The sequence below is a fragment of the Arachis hypogaea genome, chromosome 18 (genome assembly GCF_003086295.3).
Source record: "Arachis hypogaea cultivar Tifrunner chromosome 18, arahy.Tifrunner.gnm2.J5K5, whole genome shotgun sequence".
NCBI classification, from domain to species: Eukaryota; Viridiplantae; Streptophyta; class Magnoliopsida; order Fabales; family Fabaceae; genus Arachis; species Arachis hypogaea.
In genome coordinates this window covers 111,031,728-111,054,429 of record NC_092053.1, presented here as the reverse complement: position 1 = coordinate 111,054,429, position 22,702 = coordinate 111,031,728, and the positions used below count along the sequence as shown (strand labels likewise).

The 22,702-nt window shown below is 33.6% G+C and overlaps 1 protein-coding gene and 1 non-coding gene across 2 annotated transcripts; both read left to right on the top strand.

Annotated features, from left to right (window-relative positions):
• Nucleotides 1–7,943: 7,943 nt before the first annotated feature.
• Nucleotides 7,944–8,051, top strand: LOC112774747 (small nucleolar RNA R71). Its single transcript, XR_003189210.1, has one exon. It is a non-coding gene; the product is annotated as a small nucleolar RNA R71 (small nucleolar RNA).
• Nucleotides 8,052–14,923: 6,872 nt separating this feature from the next.
• Nucleotides 14,924–17,681, top strand: LOC112771714 (probable UDP-arabinose 4-epimerase 2). Its single transcript, XM_025816527.3, has 6 exons — nucleotides 14,924–15,049; nucleotides 15,512–15,625; nucleotides 15,726–15,833; nucleotides 15,949–16,040; nucleotides 17,423–17,512; nucleotides 17,630–17,681. Exons 1-6 carry the CDS (start codon nucleotides 15,011–15,013, stop codon nucleotides 17,679–17,681), a joined length of 495 nt encoding a protein of 164 aa, XP_025672312.2. The 5' UTR covers nucleotides 14,924–15,010.
• The last annotated feature ends 5,021 nt before the right edge of the window (nucleotides 17,682–22,702 follow it).

Sequence of the window (22,702 nt, the reverse complement as noted above, 5' to 3'; positions counted from 1 at the left end):
TGTTGTGTTTGCCTATTATTACTTGTGTTTGCTCTTACTGAACTCAATTCCAAAATTCTGTGGTATTGAGAATTGAGAAACTGAAAAGAGACAACCTGAGAGAGACTTGAGATTTGATGAAAAGAGAAAAGTTGAGTGAAAACCAGAGATGTATAAGCAATGGTTAGTTAGGCCTACAATACTTTATCCTATTTTGGATTAGTATAACTCTAGACTTGGATTTTTGTCTGTTGAAGTTTTAGTATTTCCAAAAGGGTTCGTGTAGTCTTTATATCATCTCTGTTTGGAACTTTTATCTTGTTGGGAACTGGAAATGTTCTCACCCATTTTGGGAATTTTTGCTTTTCAGATACAGGACGTGATGCACCTCACTGAGCGTACTGGATTGATTTCTTGGAAGCGAAGATTCATTTTGGGGACTTCATTTTGTATTTAGCATATGTATATTTACATTCTCCACTTTTGTATTGTTATCTTGTATATCCCTTTGAGAGGTTGATTTGGAGAAAATAAGATTTTACTTTTGTTATATTTTCTTTTGGGTTGTATATATATATATATATATATATATATATATATATATATATATATATATATATATATATATATATATATATATATATATATATACATACATATATATTTCTAGTCGGCCTTTGCTTCGCAGGTTGAGACTAGAGCTTGTTATACAACTCTGTTTGGAATTCCATATCTATATGTATGTCTTTTTTGTTTTTTGTATAAGCATTCTATCTTAACGCTTTTCGAGAGCGGTGCGATTTCAGTTTTATTTTTCTTGCTTGTACCTTTCTTTCAAGGCTCTTAGATATATTATCCTTGCTATATATTTGTATGTATTTTGCTTTTAGAGGTCATAGCACCTCACCACCTTTGATTTATGACCTAGGTGTAAAGCTACGTGGGGTAGGGTGTTACACAAACCATCCTCTTGTTAAATAAGATTCAACATTCATTATCCATATAATACGGCAAGAAACTAAAGTTTGACCTTTATTCTCATCAATGACATTGCCTTGACGCACCAGAAGGCTGGTTGTTTCTGAATCATAATGTTATCAAATTATTTTTTATTACAAAAAAAATTTAAAATAAAGTTTAAACACATTACTATTCTTTGAAATTACATCTCAAAATCTAACATGATTCTTTGAAAATTCAACCTAAATTGAGAAAATACAATCTCATTATATGCTCTACTTCAAAGATTTTCTAGCAGATGAAAAAAGTATGGAGAGAATGGAATTTGAACTTGGCTTGTAAAACTCCTTGGAAGCAAGCAATTGCTCAATCAAAAATTAAGTTCCTCCTAAGAAAACTAACTTTACCAACATTCCATTAGGTTAGTCATAATATATGAGTAGATCCAACCATTCTTCAGTAAAATAGAGTGTATTGCCCCTTTGATAAACTCTTACATCTATGTAACTAGAACCTGAATCAGTGAATACAACTCGATGTGGTATTTGATAAGTGTGGTGCATTGTAAACGATTGCGACAAAGGAAAATCGTATTGGAACGTTAGATGAAAAGAATAAATTTAAGTAAAAACAATTATCAAATTATCAAATTATCAAAAGAATAATATAATGATTACATAAAAAAATATCATAAAGAATTATAACTTGTATCTTAAAAGGATAAACTTCAATGAAAAACGAAAAATATATTTTTATTATGTGAAGTAGTTAAGAAAGAATAACAAATTAAAAAATTAAACAAAATGCTTTGAATTTTAAATCTTGACTCATGAACCACAAAAAAATACTATATATAACTTTTAGTAGCACAAAATTATTTTTAAGAATTAATTATTCATATCAATATCAATTTGATACTAATAGGATATGCACATACATAATAGAAAATATTAATAAAGTTATTAATATTAATATCATATTTATAACTAATTATTTTAATTAAAAATTATATTATAATGATTTACAGTTTGAATGATTGACAATTAATATAATTAGAATGATTAAAAATATTAATAGTTGGCAATTAGTATAATTATAATGAAGATATTTTTTAAAATAAATTGAGAAGAGAGAAGTATGCATATTGGCACCAGAACGCGCCATGTCAACATTCTTGGCACCAAAATGCTACCAATTGTAGAATAATATAATGATAATGATTATTGAGTTATTAATTTTTTGTGATTGACTCTCTAAAATATAAGAAAAAATCATAATAATAGTTACTAAAAAAAATATAACATAGAATATTATTAGAATATAATTTGATGCCATAATACAATCTATTGTAGAATAATATAATGATAATAATTATTGATTATTGATGATTGACTTACTGAAATATAAGAAAGAATCATCATAATAATTAAAATAGGTGATTGCTCTTGGTGCGCAGAAATTGTGATTACACTTTGATTATGTAAAATTCATCGCTCTTTCTTTCCCTGGTAATGGCGCCAAAAACATGATGCCAATACCATGGTTCACAACTTCGCACAACTAACCAACAAGTGCACTGGGTCGTCCAAGTAATACCTTACGTGAGTAAGGGTCGAATCCCACGGAGATTGTTGGTATGAAGCAAGCTATGGTCACCTTGTAAATCTCAGTCAGGCGGATATAACATAGTAATGGAGTTTTCGAAATTAATATAATAAAAGAGGGATAGAAATACTTATGTAAATCATTGGTGAGAATTTTAGATAAGCGAATAGAGATGCTTTCGTTCCTCTGAACCTCTGCTTTCCTGCTATCTTCATCCAATCAGTCTTACTCCTTTCCATGGCTGGCTTTATGTGATACATCACCATTGTCAATGGCTACTTTCGGTCTTCTCTCGGGAAAATGATCCAAATGCCCTGTCACGGCACGGCTAATCGTCTGGAGGCATCACCCTTGTCAATGGTTTCATCTTATCCTCTCAGTGAAAATGGTCAACGCACCCTGTCACGGCACGGCTATTCATCTGTCGGTTCTCGATCATGCTGGAATAGGATTTACTATCCTTTTGCGTCTGTCACTACGCCCAGCAATCGCGAGTTTGGAGCTCGTCACAGTCATTCATTCATTGAATCCTACTCGGAATACCACAGACAAGGTTTAGACCTTCCGGATTCTCTTGAATGCCGCCATCATTCTAGCTTACACCACGAAGATTCTGATTAAGAGATCTAAGAGATACTCATTCAGTCGAAGGTAGAACGGAAGTGGTTGTCAGGCACGTGTTCATAGGGAATGATGATGATTGTCACGTTCATCACATTCAGATTGAAGTACGAATGAATATCTTAGAAGCGAAACAAGATGAATTGAATAGAAAACAGTAGTACTTTGCATTAATCTTTGAGGAACAGCAGAGCTCTACACCTTAATCTATGGAGTGTAGAAACTCTACCGTTAAAATTACATAAGTGAAAGGTCCAGGCATGGCCGAGAGGCCAGCCCCCAAAACGTGATCAATAGATCAAAATATAATCCAAAGATGTCTAATACAATAGTAAATTTTCCTATTTATAATAAACTAGCTACTAGGGTTTACAGAAGTAAGTAATTGATGCATAAATCCACTTCCGGGGCCCACTTGGTGTGTGCTTGGGCTGAGCTTTTAACTTTCCACGTGCAGAGGCCATTTGTGGAGTTGAACGCCAGGTTTTGATCCATTTCTGGCGTTCAACTCTGGTTTTGATCCATTTCTGGCGCTGAACTCCAGAATTGGGTAGAGAGCTGGTGTTGAACGCCACTTTACGTCGTCTATCCTTGGCCAAAGTATGGACTATTATATATTGCTGGAAAGCCCTGGATGTCTACTTTCCAACGCAATTGTAAGCGCGCCATTTCAAGTTCTGTAGCTCCAGAAAATCCACTTTGAGTGCAGGGAGGTCAAAATCCAACAGCATCAGCAGTCCTTCTTCAACCTCTGAATCTGATTTTTGCTCAAGTCCCTCAATTTCAGCCAGAAAATACCTGAAATCACAGAAAAACATACAAACTCATAGTAAAGTCTAGAAATGTGAATTTAACATAAAAACTAATGAAAACATCCCTAAAAGTAACTAGATCCTACTAAAAACATACTAAAAACAATGTCAAAAAGCGTATAAATTATCTGCTCATCACAACACCAAACTTAAATTGTTCCTTGTCCCCAAGCAACTGAAAATCAAATAGGATAAAAAGAAGAGAATATACTATAAATTCCAAACTATCAATGAAACATAGCTTCAATCATATGAGCGGGACTTATAGCTTTTTTCCTCTTGAATAGTTTTGGCATCTCACTTTATCCATTGAGGTTCAGAATGATTGGCATCTATAGGAACTCAGAGTTCAGATAGTGTTATTGATTCTCCTAGTTCATTATGATGATTCTCGAACACAGCTATTTTATGAGTCTTGGCCGTGGCCCTAAGCACTTTGTTTTCCAGTATTACCACCGGATACATAAATGCCACAGACACATAATTGGGTGAACCTTTTCAGATTGTGACTCAGCTTTGCTAAAGTCCCCAATTAGAGGTGTCCAGGGTTCTTAAGCACACTCTTCTTTTGCTTTGGACCTTGACTTTAACCGCTCAGTCTCAAGTTTTCACTTGACACCTTCACGCCACAAGCACATGGTTAGGGACAGCTTGGTTTAGCCGCTTAGGCCAGGATTTTATTCCTTTAGGCCCTCCTATCCACTAATGCTCAAAGCCTTGGGATCCTTTTTATTTACCCTTGCCTTTTGGTTTTAAGGGTTATTGGCTTTTTTTGCTTGCTTTTTCTTTTTCTTTCTATTTTTTTTTCGCCTATTTTTTTCTGCAAGCTTTGTTCTTTGCTGCTTTTTCTTGCTTCAAGAATCATTTTTATGATTTTTCAGATTATCAAATAACATGTCTCCTAGTCATCATTCTTTCAAGAGCCAACATATTTAACATTCTTAAACAACAACTTCAAAAGACATATGCACTGTTTAAGCATACATTCAGAAAATAAGAAGCATTGTCACCACATCAATATAATTAAACTAAGTTCAAGGATAAATTCGAAACTCATGTACTTCTTGTTCTTTTGACTTAAAACATTTTTCATTTAAGAGAGGTGATGGATTCATAGGACATTCATAACTTTAAGACAGAGTTACTAACTACTAATGATCATGTAATGAAGACACAAACATAGATAAGCACTTCACATAGAAAACGAAAAACAGAAGAAATAAGAGCAAGGAATGAATCCACCTTAGTGATGGTAGCGTTTCCTTCTTGAGGAACCAATGATGTCCTTGAGCTCTTCTATGTCTCTTCCTTGTCTTTGTTGCTCCTTCCTCATTGCTTTTTGATCTTCTCTTATTTCATGAAGGATGATGGAGTGCTCTTGATGTTCCACCCTTAGTTGCTTCCAATAATTGTGTGGAAGAAAATGTATCCCCTGAGATATCTCAGGGATCTCTTGATTTGCAGTCAAATGTTCTACCACTGAGCTATAGACCCTTGATGGAAGCTTTTGTCTTCCCTTTCCTCTTTCTAGAGGTTTCTCTGGACTTAGGTGCCATCAATGGTTATGCAAAAAACAAAAAAAAAAAGCTATGCTTTTACCACACCAAACTTAGAATGTTGCTCGCCCTCGAGCAAAAGAAGAAGGAATAGAAGAAGAAGAAGAAGATATGGAGGGAGGTGTGTATTTCGGCCATATGTTGAATTTTGAAGGTAGTGGGTGTATGGATGTGAGTGGTAAATGGAAAACAGAAGGGATGATCATGAATGGGACGAGAGATGATGAGGTAGGTAGGGATCTTGTGGGGTCCACAGATCCTGAGATGATCCTGTGGGGTCCACAGATCCTGAGATGATCCTGTGGGGTCCACAGATCCTGAGGTGTTCAAGGATTTACACCCTTGCACCAAATTAGGCATGCAAAATGCCCTTGCACGCAACTCTGGGCGTTCAGCGCCAGGTTGGTGCCCATTTTGGGCGTTCAACACCCATTTGCTGCCATTTCTGGCGTTGAACGCCAGAACCATGCTTGTTCTGGGCGTTCAACGCCAGGATGTTGCCCATTTTGGGCGTTCAGTGCCAGAACCATGTTCTGTTCTGGCGTTGAACGCCAGGCAGATGCTCCTCCAGGGTGTGATTTTTCTTCTGCTGTTTTTGATTCCGTTTTCAAATTTTTTGTTTATTTTGTGACTCCACATGATCATTAACCTAAGAAAACATGAAAAACAATAATAGAATTAGATAAATAAACATTGGGTTGCCTCCCAACAAGCGCTTCTTTAATGTCAATAGCTTGACAGTGGGCTCTCATGGAGCCTCACAGATGTGCAGAGCTTTGTTGAGACCTCCCAACACCAAACTTAGAGTTTGGTTGTGGCCTCCCAATACCAAACTTAGAGTTTGACTGTGGGGGCGTTGTTTGATTCTGCTTTGAGAAAAGCTCTTTATGCTTCCTCTCCATGGATGCAGAGAGAGATCCTTGAGTTGTAAACACAAGGTTGTCCTTATTTAATTGAAGGATCAATTCTCCTCTGTCCACATCAATCACAGCTCTTGCTGTGGCTAGGAAAGGTCTTCCTAGGATGATGGATTCATCCTCTTCCTTTCCAGTATCCAGGACTATGAAATCAGCAGGGATGTAAGGCCTTCAACCTTTACTAACACGTCCTCTACTTGTCCATAAGCCTGTTTTCTTGAATTGTCTGCCATCTCTAATGAGATTTTAGCAGCTTGCACCCCATAGATTCCCAGTTTCTCTATTACAGAGAGTGGCATGAGGTTTATTCCTGAACCAAGGTCACACAGAGCCTTAAAGATCATGGTGCCTATGGTACAAGGTATTATGAACTTTCCAGGATCCTGTTTCTTCTGAGGCAATGTCAGTTGATCCAGATCACTTAGTTCATTGGTGAACAAGGGAGGTTCATCTTCCCAAGTATCAATGCCAAATAATTTGGCATTTAGCTTCATGATTGCACCAAGAAACTTGGCAGTTTGCTTTTCAGTAACATCCTCATTCTCTTCAGAAGAGGAATACTCATCAGAGCTCATGAAGGGCATAAGGAGGTTCATTGGAATCTCTATGGTCTCTAGATGAGCCTCAGAGTCCTTTGGTTCCTCAGAGGGAAGCTCCTTATTGATCACTGGACGTCCCAGGAGGTCTTCCTCCTTGGGATTCACGTCCTCCTCTCCCTCATTGGGTTCAGCCATTTTGGTTATGTCAATGGCCTTGCACTTTCCTTTTGGATTCTCTTCTATATTGCTTGGGAGAGTACTAGGAGGGATTTCAGTGATCCTTTTACTCAGCTGGCCCACTTGTGCTTCCAAATTTCTAATGGAAGACCTTGTTTCATTCATGAAACTTACAGTGGCCTTGGATAGATCAGAGACTAAGTTTGCTAAGCTAGATGGATTCTGCTCAGAATTCTCTGTCTGTTGCTGAGTGGATGATGGAAAAAGCTTGCTATTGCTAAACCTGTTTCTTCCACCATTATTAAAGCCTTGTTGAGGCCTTTGATCCTTCCATGAGAGATTTGGATGATTTCTCCATGATGGATTATAGGTGTTTCCATAAGGTTCACCTAAGTAATTCATCTATGCTATTGCAGGGTTCTCAGGATCATAAGCTTCTTCTTCAGAAGATGCCTCTTGAGTACTGTTGGATGCAGCTTGCATTCCATTCAAACTCTGAGAAATTATATTGACTTGCTGAGTCAATATTTTATTCTGAGCCAATATGGCATTCAGAGTATCGATTTCAAGAACTCCCTTCTTCATAGGCGTCCCATTACTCACAGGATTCCTCTCAGAAGTGTACATGAACTGGTTATTAGCAACCATATCAATGAGTTCTTGAGCTTCTACAGGCGTTTTCTTTAGGTGAATAGATCCACCTGCAGAGGTATCCAATGACATCTTAGATAACTCAGACAGACCATCATAGAATATATCCAGGATGGTCCATTCTGAAAGCATGTCAGAAGGACACTTTTTGGTCAGTCCTTTGTATCTCTCCCAAGCTTCATAGAGGGATTCACCTTCTTTCTGTCTGAAGGTTTGAACATCCACTCTAAGCTTGCTCAGCTTTTGAGGAGGAAAGAACTTGGCTAGGAAAGCCTTAACCAGCTTATCCCAAGAGTTCAGGTTATCCTTAGGTTGAGAGTCCAACCATACTCTAGCTCTGTCTCTTACAGCAAAAGGGAAAAGCATGAGCCTGTAGACTTCAGGATCTACTCCATTAGTCTTAACAGTATCACATATCTGCAAGAATTCAGTTAAGAACTGAAAAGGATCTTCAGATGGAAGTCCATGAAACTTGCAGTTCTACTGCATCAGAGAAACTAATTGAGGTTTCAGCTCAAAGTTGTTTGCTCCAATGGCAGGAATGGAGATGCTTCTTCCATGTAAATTGGAATTAGGTGCAGTAAAGTCACCAAGCATTCTCCTTGCATTATTGTTGTTGGGTTCGGCTGCCATCTCCTTTACTTGTTCGAAATTTTCAATCAAGTTGTCTCTGGATTGTTGTAATTTAGCTTCTCTTAATTTCCTCTTCAGAGTCCTTTCAGGTTCTGGATCAGCTTCAACAAGAATGCCTTTTTTTTCTGTCCCTACTCATAAGAAAGAGAAGAGAAAAAGAAAAGAAGAAGAAAATCTGAACTCAGAGAGAGAGAAAGAGGGTTCGGATTTTTGGTGATGTGAGGAAGAGATGTTAGTAGATGAATAAATAAATAGAAGGAGATGAGAGAGAAGGAATTTTCGAAAATAATTTTTTGAAAAAGAGTTAGTGATTTTTGAAAATTAATTTTGAAAAGGGTTAGTAGTTTTTCGAAAAATCAAATAAAAAAATTAAAATGATTAATTTAATTAAAAAGAAATTTTGAAAAAGGGGGAGATATTTTCGAAAATTAGAGAGAGAGAGAGTTAGTTAGGTAGTTTTGAAAAAGATAGAAACAAACAAAAAGTTAGTTAGTTAGTTGAAACAAATTTTGAAAAGATAAGAAGTTAGGAAGTTAGAAAAGATATTTTGAAATCAAATTTTTGAAAAAAAGATAAGATAAGAAGATATTTTGAAAAGATATGATTGAAATTAGTTTTTGAAAAAGATTTGATTTTTAAAATCACAATTAATGACTTGATTCACAAGAAATCACAAGATATGATTCTAGAACTCAAAGTTTGAATCTTTCTTAACAAGGAAGTAACAAACTTGAAATTTTTGAATCAAAACATTAATTGCTATTGTTATTTTCGAAAATTTGGAATAAAAATAAGAAAAAGATTTTTGAAAAATATTTTTGGAATTTTCGAAAATAACTAAGAAATTTGAAAAAGATTTGATTTTTTGAAAAAGATTTTGAAAAAGATAAGATTTTCAAATTGAAAATTTGATTTGACTCATAAGAAACAACTTGATTTTAAAAAATTTTGAAAAAGTCAATCCAAATTTTCGAATTTGATGAGAGAAAAAGGGAAAGATATATATTTGATTTTTGAATTTTTATGATGAGAGAGAAAAACAAGAAAAATGATGCAATGCATGAAAGTTGTGAATCAAAACAATGAATGCATGCAAGAATGCTATGAATGTCAAGATGAACACCAAGAACACTATGAAGATCATGATGAACATCAAGAACATATTTTTGAAAAAATTTTTAATGCAAGGAAAACATGCAAGACACCAAACTTAGAATTCTTTAATGCTTAGACACTAAGAATTCAAGAATGCATATGAAAAACAAGAAAAGACACAAAACATGCAAATGCAAAGATCAAACAAGGAGACTTACCAAGAACAACTTGAAGATCATGAAGAACACTATGAATGCATGAATTTTCGAAAAATGCAAGATGCACATGCAATTGACACCAAACTTATAACATGACTCAAGACTCAAACAGGAAACAGAAAAATATTTTTGATTTTTATGATTTTCTAAATTTTTTTGGATTTTTTTTTCAAAAATTATTCGTAAAAGAAAAAATAAGGATTCCAAAATTTTTAATATGAATTCCAGGAATCTTGCCATGTTAGTCTAAAGCTTCAGTCCAGGAATTAGACATGGCTCACTAGCCAGCCAAGCTTTCAATGAAAGCTCCGGTCCAAAACACTAGACATGGCCAATGGCCAGCCAAGCTTCAGCAAGATATCAGAATATACTGCTCATTACTTATCAAATATGTAACTTGCCTCTGTGCTGATGGTTTGGAAGCCTCAGTCCAAAAGAATTTAGATATGGCTTTGCAGCCAGCTAGGCTTCACATGCTTCATGAAACACTAGAATTCATTCTTAAAAATTTTGAATCTAAAAATTTTTTTTTTCGAAAACAGGTTAGAAAATTTTGAAATATTTTTTTAAAAAGTTTTTGAAAAGAAAACAAAAAGAAAATTACCTAATCTGAGCAACAGGATGAACTGTCAGTTGTCCAAACTCGAACAATCCCCGGCAACGGCGCCAAAAACTTGGTGCGCAGAAATTGTGATTACACTTTGATTATGTAAAATTCATCGCTCTTTCTTTCCCTGGTAATGGCGCCAAAAACATGATGCCAATACCATGGTTCACAACTTCGCACAACTAACCAGCAAGTGCACTGGGTCGTCCAAGTAATACCTTACATGAGTAAGGGTCGAATCCCACGGAGATTGTTGGTATGAAGCAAGCTATGGTCACCTTGTAAATCTCAGTCAGGTGGATATAACATAGTAATGGAGTTTTCGAAATTAATATAATAAAAGAGGGATAGAAATACTTATGTAAATCATTGGTGAGAATTTCAGATAAGCGAATAGAGATGCTTTCGTTCCTCTGAACCTCTGCTTTCCTGCTATCTTCATCCAATCAGTCTTACTCCTTTCCATGGCTGGCTTTATGTGATACATCACTATTGTCAATGGCTACTTTCGGTCTTCTCTCGGGAAAATGATCCAAATGCCCTGTCACGGCACGGCTAATCGTCTGGAGGCATCACCCTTGTCAATGGTTTCATCTTATCCTCTCAGTGAAAATGGTCAACGCACCCTGTCACGGCACGGCTATTCATCTGTCGGTTCTCGATCATGCTGGAATAGGATTTACTATCCTTTTGCGTCTGTCACTACGCCCAGCAATCGCGAGTTTGGAGCTCGTCACAGTCATTCATTCATTGAATCCTACTCGGAATACCACAGACAAGGTTTAGACCTTCCGGATTCTCTTGAATGCTGCCATCATTCTAGCTTACACCACGAAGATTCTGATTAAGAGATCTAAGAGATACTCATTCAGTCGAAGGTAGAACGGAAGTGGTTGTCAGGCACGCGTTCATAGGGAATGATGATGATTGTCACGTTCATCACATTCAGATTGAAGTACGAATGAATATCTTAGAAGCGAAACAAGATGAATTGAATAGAAAACAGTAGTACTTTGCATTAATCTTTGAGGAACAGCAGAGCTCTACACCTTAAGCTATGGAGTGTAGAAACTCTACCGTTAAAATTACATAAGTGAAAGGTCCAGGCATGGCCGAGAGGCCAGCCCCCAAAACGTGATCAATAGATCAAAATATAATCCAAAGATGTCTAATACAATAGTAAAATGTCCTATTTATAATAAACTAGCTACTAGGGTTTACAGAATTAAGTAATTGATGCATAAATCCACTTCCGGGGCCCACTTGGTGTGTGCTTGGGCTGAGCTTTTAACTTTCCACGTGCAGAGGCCATTTGTGGAGTTGAACGCCAGGTTTTGATCCATTTCTGGCGTTCAACTCTGGTTTTTGATCCATTTCTGGCGCTGAACTCCTGAATTGGGTAGAGAGCTGGCGTTGAATGCCACTTTACGTCATCTATCCTTGGCCAAAGTATGAACTATTATATATTGTTGGAAATCCCTGAATGTCTACTTTCCAACGCAATTGGAAGCGCACCATTTCGAGTTCTGTAGCTCCAGAAAATCCACTTTGAGTGCAGGGAGGTCAGAATCCAACAGCATCAGCAGTCCTTCTTCAACCTCTGAATCTGATTTTTGCTCAAGTCCCTCAATTTCAGCCAGAAAATACCTAAAATCACAGAAAAACACACAAACTCATAGTAAAGTCCAGAAATATGAATTTAACATAAAAACTAATGAAAACATCCCTAAAAGTAACTAGATCCTACTAAAAATATACTAAAAACAATGTCAAAAAGCGTATAAATTATCCGCTCATCAGCTCTCATACTCCAACATTTGTGATAAAACTCATACCTTGTATATGTGGACCAATACAATATAGACATGTGGCATCATTAATTCTAGCAATTAATAATTAAATAATTTAAAAAACTTAAAATTTAATATATTTCAAAAGTATATTAAATATTATTTGTATACAAATACGAATACGCATATACTTTAATCATATATGATTAACTATGGTTAAGTATTTTTGTTTATTAAAATTAATACAAAATTAAAATAAAAAACCTCTTCCCTTTTCCATCAGTGTTCTCTTCCCAAAACACTAGTGATTGTCTTTTGTTCTAAGTCAGACTCCTGAATATCCAACCCCTCAAATCTGAACCTCTCCTACCATCGCCGTTCACTGCCGCTGTTCATCACTGCTCACCGACACTGCCAGATCCCTTCTATCTCTCATGCTTTCGTCTATCTCCATCTCCATCACTGTCTATGCTGTCGTTAGCCTCCGTGACCCCGATTATAGCGCCCCTGTTTCTGCCTCCAACAGCAGTGTCGCTGCCGTCTCTCACGTCCTGAGCCTCCGTGACCCCTGTGTTCACCGCCTCCGATCCGCCAGCGTAGCCGTATTCTCTATCTCCGTCTATGCCGTCGTTAGCCTTCGTGACCTTGATTACAACGCCCCTATTTCCGCCTCCAACAGTAGTGTCGCCGCCGTCTCTCAAGTCATGAGCCTCCGTGACCCCTGTGTTCGCCGCCTCCAATCCAACAACATAGCCGCGTTCTCCATCATCGTCTCTGACGTCCACACCCCTGACATTAGGTTAGGTGTTTACCCTATGTTCAAACAATGAATTTCATTTTTTTTGTTATCTGGGCTTTTTTCGATGCTTGCATGTTCAAACCGTGAGTTTTATTTTGTTGATTTCTTTATGGATCAAACTTGCTGCCATGAATACAATTTATTGAGCTGTATATCTACTATATAGATTGATCTTTTAGAATAATTGCACTATATATTATGATTGACTCTGGAATCTAAAGTAATCACTCGCCTAATTGGAATTATCTTTTTAGTTGTTAAGCCAGTATAAATTCGCTGTTTAATCCTAAAATTGCTATTTGGATTCTTCTTTAATTATCACTCCAAATTACAGAAGAAACAATAAATGATTAGTTGTGTGTATACCAATTCCATGAAAAGTATTTGCATTAGTCAAACATGTTGCTGACTACTTTAGTAGATTAAAGTTTTAGGAAGAAAAGAATGAAGGAAAGGAAGAAAAGAAAAGTTTAAAGAGAGAATTTAATATTTAATTTTCTCTTGAATGCAGCTGAGTTATGTTTGAAGTTTTGGAGTTTGACCTATCATGAAGCTCGGTTAAGCTTTTTTTTTCATTTTTGTTTGGAGTTTCGGAACTTGACAAATCATGGTATCTCTTCTCTGATTATCATGAGTTGTGCAGAGATGTTATTGGTTTCAATCCATCACATCACCATTGCCAATCTACAAATCACACCCAAATAAAAAGGAGAGAGAGTCAATAAAATTGACTTTTTTTTTGGTATTGTATTCACTTTCACTTGACCAAAATTGCTTCATTTTTGTGAATTAGCATATATGTAAGACAGACGGAGTATTGTGGGCTACGACTTAGATTTGGGAAAAGAGAAGAGGTTGGAGATCAATTATTTTTTTTGTAACGTATTTAAATGAGCAAGTATTTGAAGTTATTCACTTTTAAAACTAATTAGTAACGTATTATTCATTTATTATCATCATTATTATTAAGCACAATGATAAAGCAAAATATTGTCTCATTTAAGAATTTTTTCAAGCAAGGTTGGAAAGTTAAATTGTATATTATTTACTTGAATAATGATACTAATAATCAACAAATATTTTTAACATACGTGTAATTACTAACAAATAATTTTTATGTATTTATATTTAATAAAAGAAATTATCACATAATCTCACCAGTATTACTTTTTTGAAATCATTCTTTTGAAAAAGTATTCTAGAAACGAATTAATAATTTATGTTTTAAAATTTGAATTGAACTTGATTAGTATCATATTAATTACTAATTGTCATCATAATTATTAATAATCATTATTTAACATTTATTCTTAATTACCAATCAAGTATAAAGTAGTAACATATTAATAATTTAATAAGGTATGTTTAAGGACAATAAATTAAATTAATGTATCTTTAAAGGAAAATACCGAAATAGTTAATTTCCAAAATCAAAAAATTATAAAGACATTAATTTGGGGCATAAAAACAATGACTTCAATTGTATTATACCACTAAATATACATTGATCATAATTTGAGAAAGGTGTGGGTAGATTTAAAAATTCCTAATATTTGCATGCTTATCTAACTCATCATGAAATTGAATTTGTACACATATTAACAAGTCATTAATTGAATTGAATGCCTTCACACATGAATCCATCATGATTTTGAGCCATCAATTAAATTGAATTCATTCACATGCATGAGTCCATCATGAAATTAAAATAGTACATGTATTAACAAGTCATGACTTCTCCTGTGTATTAAAATAGTACATGTATTAAATTTCACCATGTGTCAACTGAATTATTATTCTTATTTTTGTTATTATTCTTGTTGATTTTTTCTTGTTTAAATTTCACTTTTTGCTTACGACGAATCATTGTCTAGTTCTGTAATTTATTTCATGCCATTGGATTTGTTAAGCTTATCATAGATGTGGCCTCTTCAATTTAATTTCTCCTGTTTTTCTGTCTTTTAGGCTTGGATTATGCTGACCCAAAAAGGAAAGGCAATTTTCTTGGAAAAGTTTTTCTTGCTGCTGGATTAACAGCATTATGCATTATCATGATCAAGCAATCTCCATCTTTGAGTTCCACTAGTCCGGTAATCGCTAGTCATCTTACACATGTTTTCTTTGAGAGCTTTTTATGTCTTTGCTTCTTTTCCCTTTTTTTGTCCCCTCCACACCAGAGATGTGCATATTCATTATAGTTTCATAGCTGTTTGATTATTACCCTTTGAAAAATATCATAAAAGTGGTAGATTGTTGATAGAGATGAATTGATGAATGATATGAACTATTTTAATTTTTTGTCCATAAAGAGTGAAGCTTGGTTATGTTTAATTACCGTTCACAACTTTTGTCAGCCAGATAGTTGAAAGAAGGAGAAAAGGGGATAGTTTGTAAGGGAAAAATTATAAAGACAAGATATATATATTTTTCAGTTATAGATTTCTTCTTTCTTTGAACTATCCTGATATAAGAGTTTGCCTTCTCTAAAGCTAATTTTCTTTATTTATTTAAGCTAATTTATCATTTTCGTTTCTGTTTTCCCCCTTTTCCAGTTTGCCATTCGCGAACCTGGGGTAACTCATGTTTTAGTAACAGGTGGTGCAGGCTACATTGGTTCACATGCTACGCTTCGGCTTCTGAAGGAAAATTATCGTGTCACTATAGTAGTATGTCTATTAATAAAAATGAAATATTTCTCTGACAAAATCAAATGCACTTATCAGTGTGGTTGCGACAAGCATAACATTGTTTTTTCCTTTTTGGCAGGACAATCTGTCACGAGGAAATATGGGTGCCGTCAGAGTTCTTCAAAATTTATTTCCAGAACCAGGAAGGCTTCAATTTATATATGTTGACTTGGGAGATCAGACATCTGTATCCTTACCCACTTTCCTCATCACTAGAAATATTTTGTTGTCATATTTTTAACTTTGATTGAAACGTATGTGGAGAATACCCAAGAAAGATTTTCTACTTAACTGGTTACCAGGTTAATAAAATATTTTTGGAGAATAAGTTTGATGCTGTGATGCACTTTGCTGCTATTGCATATGTTGGGGAAAGCACTGAGGATCCTCTCAAGTAAGTACTTCTGGAGTTTATTCAAGCACTTCAATCTCAGTTGAATGTTTGCATTCTGCTTGTAATTTGCTTCTCCTTCCAAGTTGCACAAGTAACATGTCTATTTAGATACCGATTGACTTGTTTAGTGGCATATTAAACAAATCACCCTTGATGGAATAGGTTCAAATTTGTGACAGGTACCTCCTCTTCAATCTATCTAACATAACATAGGAGAACTCACTACAAGAAAAATACCCATAATCATAATATAACATTGTGTCTCTGTCTGTCTCCCTCATGAATTCACAGACAGTAGAGAGAGGGCAAGGAACAGAGGAATAGCCAAAGCACCAGGGAGCAAAAACAGGAGCGTTCTTCAAGTTTTTGGCTCTTCATCAATCATAGCACCAAGAGAAAGAGAATGATGGCCAAGGAGGGAGCTGACTGAAGCTTAAGAGGGAGCTGCGTTCCACTCACCCAACTGTTCTTCGACTTTCTTTGCTAGGTGAGAACAGCGACTTCATCTTCTTTCTTTTCTCCTCTAATTCAAAATTCTGATAATTCTCTTGCTCCATTTTTTCCAGTTTATTCAATTTCTTTTAACACAACTACCACCACAAGCAAAGAGAGGTGAGTGATTTTCTCTCCTCTGTGTTTAATTTGGTCGAATGGCCTTGTGAAATGTAACCAAAATTCTAGTTCTTGGAACGGTTAAGGTTTTGGGCTCAAGAGAAAAACAGGGACAAGTCTTGTGTATTTGATCAACAAAGAGGTAAGGGTTAGAATAGTTAGATATTGATTTTAGCTGTATTTAGTGATTAAATGGCAGAAACCTTTTCATTGAGTATGCTTATTCTCAAATAAGTTAGGCTACATAATATATTTATTGACCAGTCAGCTGCTTGATTCTTGGATCTGTATGTGAATGATTGTTGCTTTCTTAATCAGCAGTTTACTTTGTATTGGTAAATGGTAATGTTCTAATAAAAAAAAATCAAGTACTAATGGGGCCTATTATTCATTTGTCTAGAGTAGTTTACTGATTTCATGTTAATTATTTTTGTTGCATGTGGATTATATGTGCTGCAGTATTTTCGTGGCTCATGGCAATTTATCAACTATTGTCAACTATTAAGCTTCATGTTCCTAAATATTCCTATCATTGAATTCAGCATTTCAAAGTTTGTTCTTTCTCTGAGACTGTGCCAACTGGAGTTAAAATTTGAGTGAAGCAAAAGGAACATATTTGTTCTTTATCTTACCTTCTGATAAAGAATAGAATAGTGTCCTTATGTTTATCAATTTGCCTGGTTTTTATTTTTGACATTAACTCCACCTTAAACAATTTTGATACTCACACTTATTCATTTACAAAATCCACCAATATCATGGTTTTGCAGATTGACGAAGAGCTTCTTCAGGAAGTGGTTAATATGGGATTTGACAGAAATCAATTGGTTGAATCTTTATGCAACAGGATCCAAAATGAGGTCTGTGCCCTTCATTCTCTCCTTTCATGTCTTCTTGATTGTCTCTTATTATTATCTATATATTTCTGGTACTGTGGCAAACTACTTGTTATTGGATAACTGGTTCCATGTTTCTAGTGGCTATCTTGGAGCTGAGTTTCAAGAGACTATGGTTGACTCTTTACGTTAGATAGTTGACTCTTTTAAGTCTTAATGGATCTAATAATATCTCTTCCTCTGCTCAATATCTCCCACTTATTTATTTATTTTCATGTGGTTTTGTTATTACCATGTTTGGTTAATGTGAGTGTTGAGCTGAAAAAGAGTAATGTCTGTGTTCTTTCAGCAATTGACTAATGTTGTTGGGACCCTTCATTTTTAATGTTTTCCTTTAATTTTTCAATATGAAGTGAATGACCCTTTTTGCCTTGTGAACATGGAGGTTACTAAGGAAGAGCTTAATGCAAAAATGAGAGAAAAAAGTTTCCAACTTTTGGTCTGAAAAAAACCATGCAAAGTTTCCAACATGTTTGTGTTTTGTTTTGTGGCAGGTGGGGCTGGTGATGATTTGTTTAAAGAGCTATGGAGGCTGTGCAGGGCCATTAATGGATGTTCCTTGTGTTCAAGACAGAGTTTTCTATTTCCCTCATGGTCACATTGAATTGGTATGATATACACTTCTTTACCTTGTTTCTGATTTTGTTTGTGAATTTCATTTTTTTCCATTTTTGTGCTATGTATGCTTTCAAATTTAAGCTTTAAGGGGTTTAGTAAGTGTTATATAATTTTGATTTTTTTCTTTTGTAGTTGCCAGAACCTACAGAACAAGATTTGAGGCAGATGAAGAACCAGAAATCTCCCAAATACGATCTTCCGTCGAACAAGATATTTAAAGAACAAGATTTTTTTCTCTTCTATCAGAAGGTCAATAACTTTTATTAGAAGATACTTATGTAGGATACAATATTTTAGTTTTTTATAGTTTATTAGTAGTAAATTCTAAGTGGTCTAATGTATATTTTGATATAGGTATGTTTAATTTAGTGTGAGATGTATGAATACTCATTTATGATCATCCCAATATTTTTAGTTCATTATAAATATATTTTGTTAAAGGATAATTTTTATTATTTAAAGAATATTGTATGGTATTATTATGTATTTATTTTTATTTTATAATTTTTAACTAATTTAATTAAAAAATAGGATTATATACATAATCATATTACTAAATATTAGGTTTTAGAAAAAAAATGTATTAGAATATATATATATATAGAAAATAAAAAAAAAACAATGAGGGACCTAAGGCTACACTTATATACAGTAGCTATAGTATACAAAAAAAAAAAAAAGAGGGATCTAAGGCTACGCTTATAAAAAGTAGCTATGGTATACAAAGTGACTACTCTTTACAAGTGATGCAGTAGCGTTGAAAAGCGTAGCCTATTCTGAAAAATGAAAGCTGAAAAGCGTAGCTTTTGGTCTTAGACAGCATCACTTGAAAAGCGTAGCCTATTCCCAAACGCCAAAAGCGTAGCCCTTGGTGCAGAAAAGCGTAGCCTTTGAGAACAGGCAACGGCCGAATAGGAATAACCTCAAAAAGCGTAGCCGTAGCCCAAAAAGCGTAGCCGTAGCCTAAGGCATCATTTTTTTTCACTTTTGGCTACACTTTTCAAGTGTACCAGAATGAGTGTTTTTCTTGTAGTGCTCATGGAAAGTAATACTCAAATTAAGCATTTAATTTCTAAAAAAAATATTTATTAAAAACTTGCAAAATATAAAAGTAAGGAAACTTGTATTTCAAACTCCGAAAACAGATATTAAAAACTACACATAACGATCTCAATAATTCTACCACATTGTTCCAAAAAAATTTAAACTCAAATAAAATTACTTTTTAACTAAATTCTTATTTTTCTCTTCAATCTTCTTGTAGTTCTTTTCTGCAGCTTTCAAAATAATTCCTTGTTTTGTATTGTATGGTTTGATAACCAAATCAAGAGCGATGCACATTCTTGTTGTGTCGTCAATCTAAAATTGAAATATAAAATATAAGTAACAAGTCATGAATTTAAAACTAACTAATAATTATTTAATAATATTAAGGTGTCCGTACCTTGATGGAATAATTGTCATTTTTAGCACAATCTTTCATCCCAGTTGCTACCCAAATTCCACAATCATTACTATTTTAATAGTGTAAAAAAAATCACATATAAAAAAATATACAACATAATATTAAGAGAAATAAAATAGAGATAAGATTAGATCATTACGAGCCAATTTTTTGTTCTCCAGTTTCTATATGCTTTGGATCAGCGAAACGAGAAATTTTAGGCCTAACAGTGGTTTCAAGATCATAAAATGAGTCATCTTGAAGCATGTCTTCAATGTACATAACCTGTTAATTGGTTAAGTTAAATTAGTATAAACACTACTTCTATACAAAAGCTTACATATGAATCATAGATGTTAACGTTATAGATTTAAATAATTACCAGCTTCCTAATATTAAAATCCTTTCTCTCCATTTTTTCATAGTTTGGCTTAGAGTCCAACCAAATTATCTGACGTTTGTGAATATCAAACACAACAAGATACCAATGGATATTGTCCTCATTGACAAGCACAAATATCTAAGTATAAAATCAAATTAAATAAATTTTAATAAAAATAAGTATTGAATATTGAGGTTATATTTTGTTCAAGTTAAAGTATTTTTACCTTATGAAGAGTTTCTATCTTTCTCATAAAAGATTTTTGATATTGTACTATTATTTTGGAAGGAGGATTTTTTTTTTATGAGTGCAAATTTCTAAACAATAGTAAAAATATACATTAACGATATGTAACATAATATATAAGAATAAAACAAGTTAATTATATGTAATATTTAATTGGCATTTATAGTAATATTTAATAATTATAGCTTATATCTAGATGTTAAATAAGTTTAATAAGTTTTATGTGTTAGAGTTTAAAGTTTAGTGGTTGAAAATTATGTGCAAGAGTTTAATAGTTCTTATAATAATATCTAATAGTTACTAATAGGTTATTAGATGTAATTCAAATTTAAAGCAAACTCTGAATGTTAAACCTTATACTCGTAAATTATAAACCCTAATTTATATTAATTTTAAAAATTAAAAATTTGTATGATTTGTTTTAGAAGTTGAGAGTTAGTATTTAAGATAAACAGTTTATGCTATCATTTTTTAACATTAGGATTAAGATTTATAAGTAAATAATTTATGCTATCCTTTTTAAAATATATTGTATTAAATTATTAATACGTTACAACTTATATAGGATTAGAAAAAGAAATATTAAATAACCTTATATATATGTTACCAATATATTACTACTTGATATATGCAATAATAAATGTTTTAATCTTATACATAATAATAACCATCATAATGATGACTATAAATAAATGATTTATTTCTTTTTTTTAAAAAGAGACCTTATTAATTTATTAATACGTTACATTTAATTTATTAATACGTTACAATTAATTTATGTCAATTTACGGTCAATAATTATTTTATTATTTAATTAATTTTTTCTTTTATAACTTAACATCACATCAATTCATTATTGGTATCGTGTGATAGGTTGTGAGTAACAGATGATACAAAAAATTGATGCATAAATTAGTACTTAATACTTAACAAACGTGAAATTAAGATTAACTTTGTGCTTGTAAATGGACTTAATCTTGATAACCAAATTAAAAACGTAAGACGGTAATGAAATTATAGTTCCTACCATGAAACAATTTCAATAATCTATCTGTTGAAATTAATTCAGATAATTCCACTTATGAAACAATAAAATGTCGTCACATAAGACTTAAAAAAAAAACTTTTTGTATGTTCTTCCTTCTTGATATCAAGACTTCCTGTCACGAGTCACTGCTTTCTATTTTCATTAAGATCATGAACCTCTCCATTCCAAAATAGATTTCCATTAGCCACATTATAATAATATGGAGAATATGACTGGTACAATAGTGTTCCATTGTATGGATGATAAGATGGAATGGAAAATTCTGGAAAGGTAGGATACACAGGTAATCCATTCAAATGCTGGTTCTGGAGCTTCAAAGGATCTATTGGATTAGGTTGACATGTTTTTCCAGTATCATGGTTATTTGGTTGCCCACTCTAAAAAAATACACACAACAAAATTTCAATATTTTTTTAGTAAAAAAAAATACTACTATTATATGTGTAATCCATTCACGATACGAACCTTATATGCATTATGTATATTAGAACACCTTCGCTTATACTTTTTGGACTTTAAACTTGTGTCATTAACTCTTGTATCCTACATACAGACATCTCACATGACATGATTAAGTAAGTACAATTTTAACTAAATAAAAATAAAATATGTATCTAATGAAATCTGAAAATATATATATCTATATAATTGCTACAAATTACTGTTTTTGAAAAAATATTTACAAAAGTTATATACAAGACTTTAGGTTAGACAAGGAAGTAAAGATAGAAAAGAAAAAAATAAGAATGGTTCTTATAAAAAGGCAAGTTTATATATTGAAGTTTACATTAACATACCTCGGTAGCCTTAACTCCATTCTTATTCTTTTGTGTAGCTAATTTATTTGTTCCATTGTCACTAAAATATCTATGATCTACACTCTGAACATTATTCTCATGATTGCTTTGGTGATTTGTTTCTTCCTCAGAATAACTCTACAATATAATAAAATACATTAGACAATATTTTAATAAATAAATAAATAATCTTTAAAAATTTTGATAAAACAGAAAATTAAAATGACCTTCACATCATTGAGTTCATCACTCGATTGGTGATGACCAGTATGTAGGATGTCTCTACTGTATAATTTTGGACATCTTCGAATCGTATGACCATGACGTGTACAATGAGAACACTTACGAGATTTTACCGCCAATCTATTTTGACGAGGGGATTCCTTTGTCTTCACAATAGTTGGGTCACCGACCATACACGCATTAGAAAGAACATTGGAGTCAGGATCGCGTCTCTTTTTAAGCTTTTGGATTAGTCCAAAAATGTCATCTCTAATCTCCATGAAGTCATCTCGGTTCTTTGATGCCGACTCACATAATGTGAAACACAGTGTTGCTAGAGCACCATATCTAATACCAGCAATATTTTCAGAGTCAGTTTATGCGGATGTAACTGAAC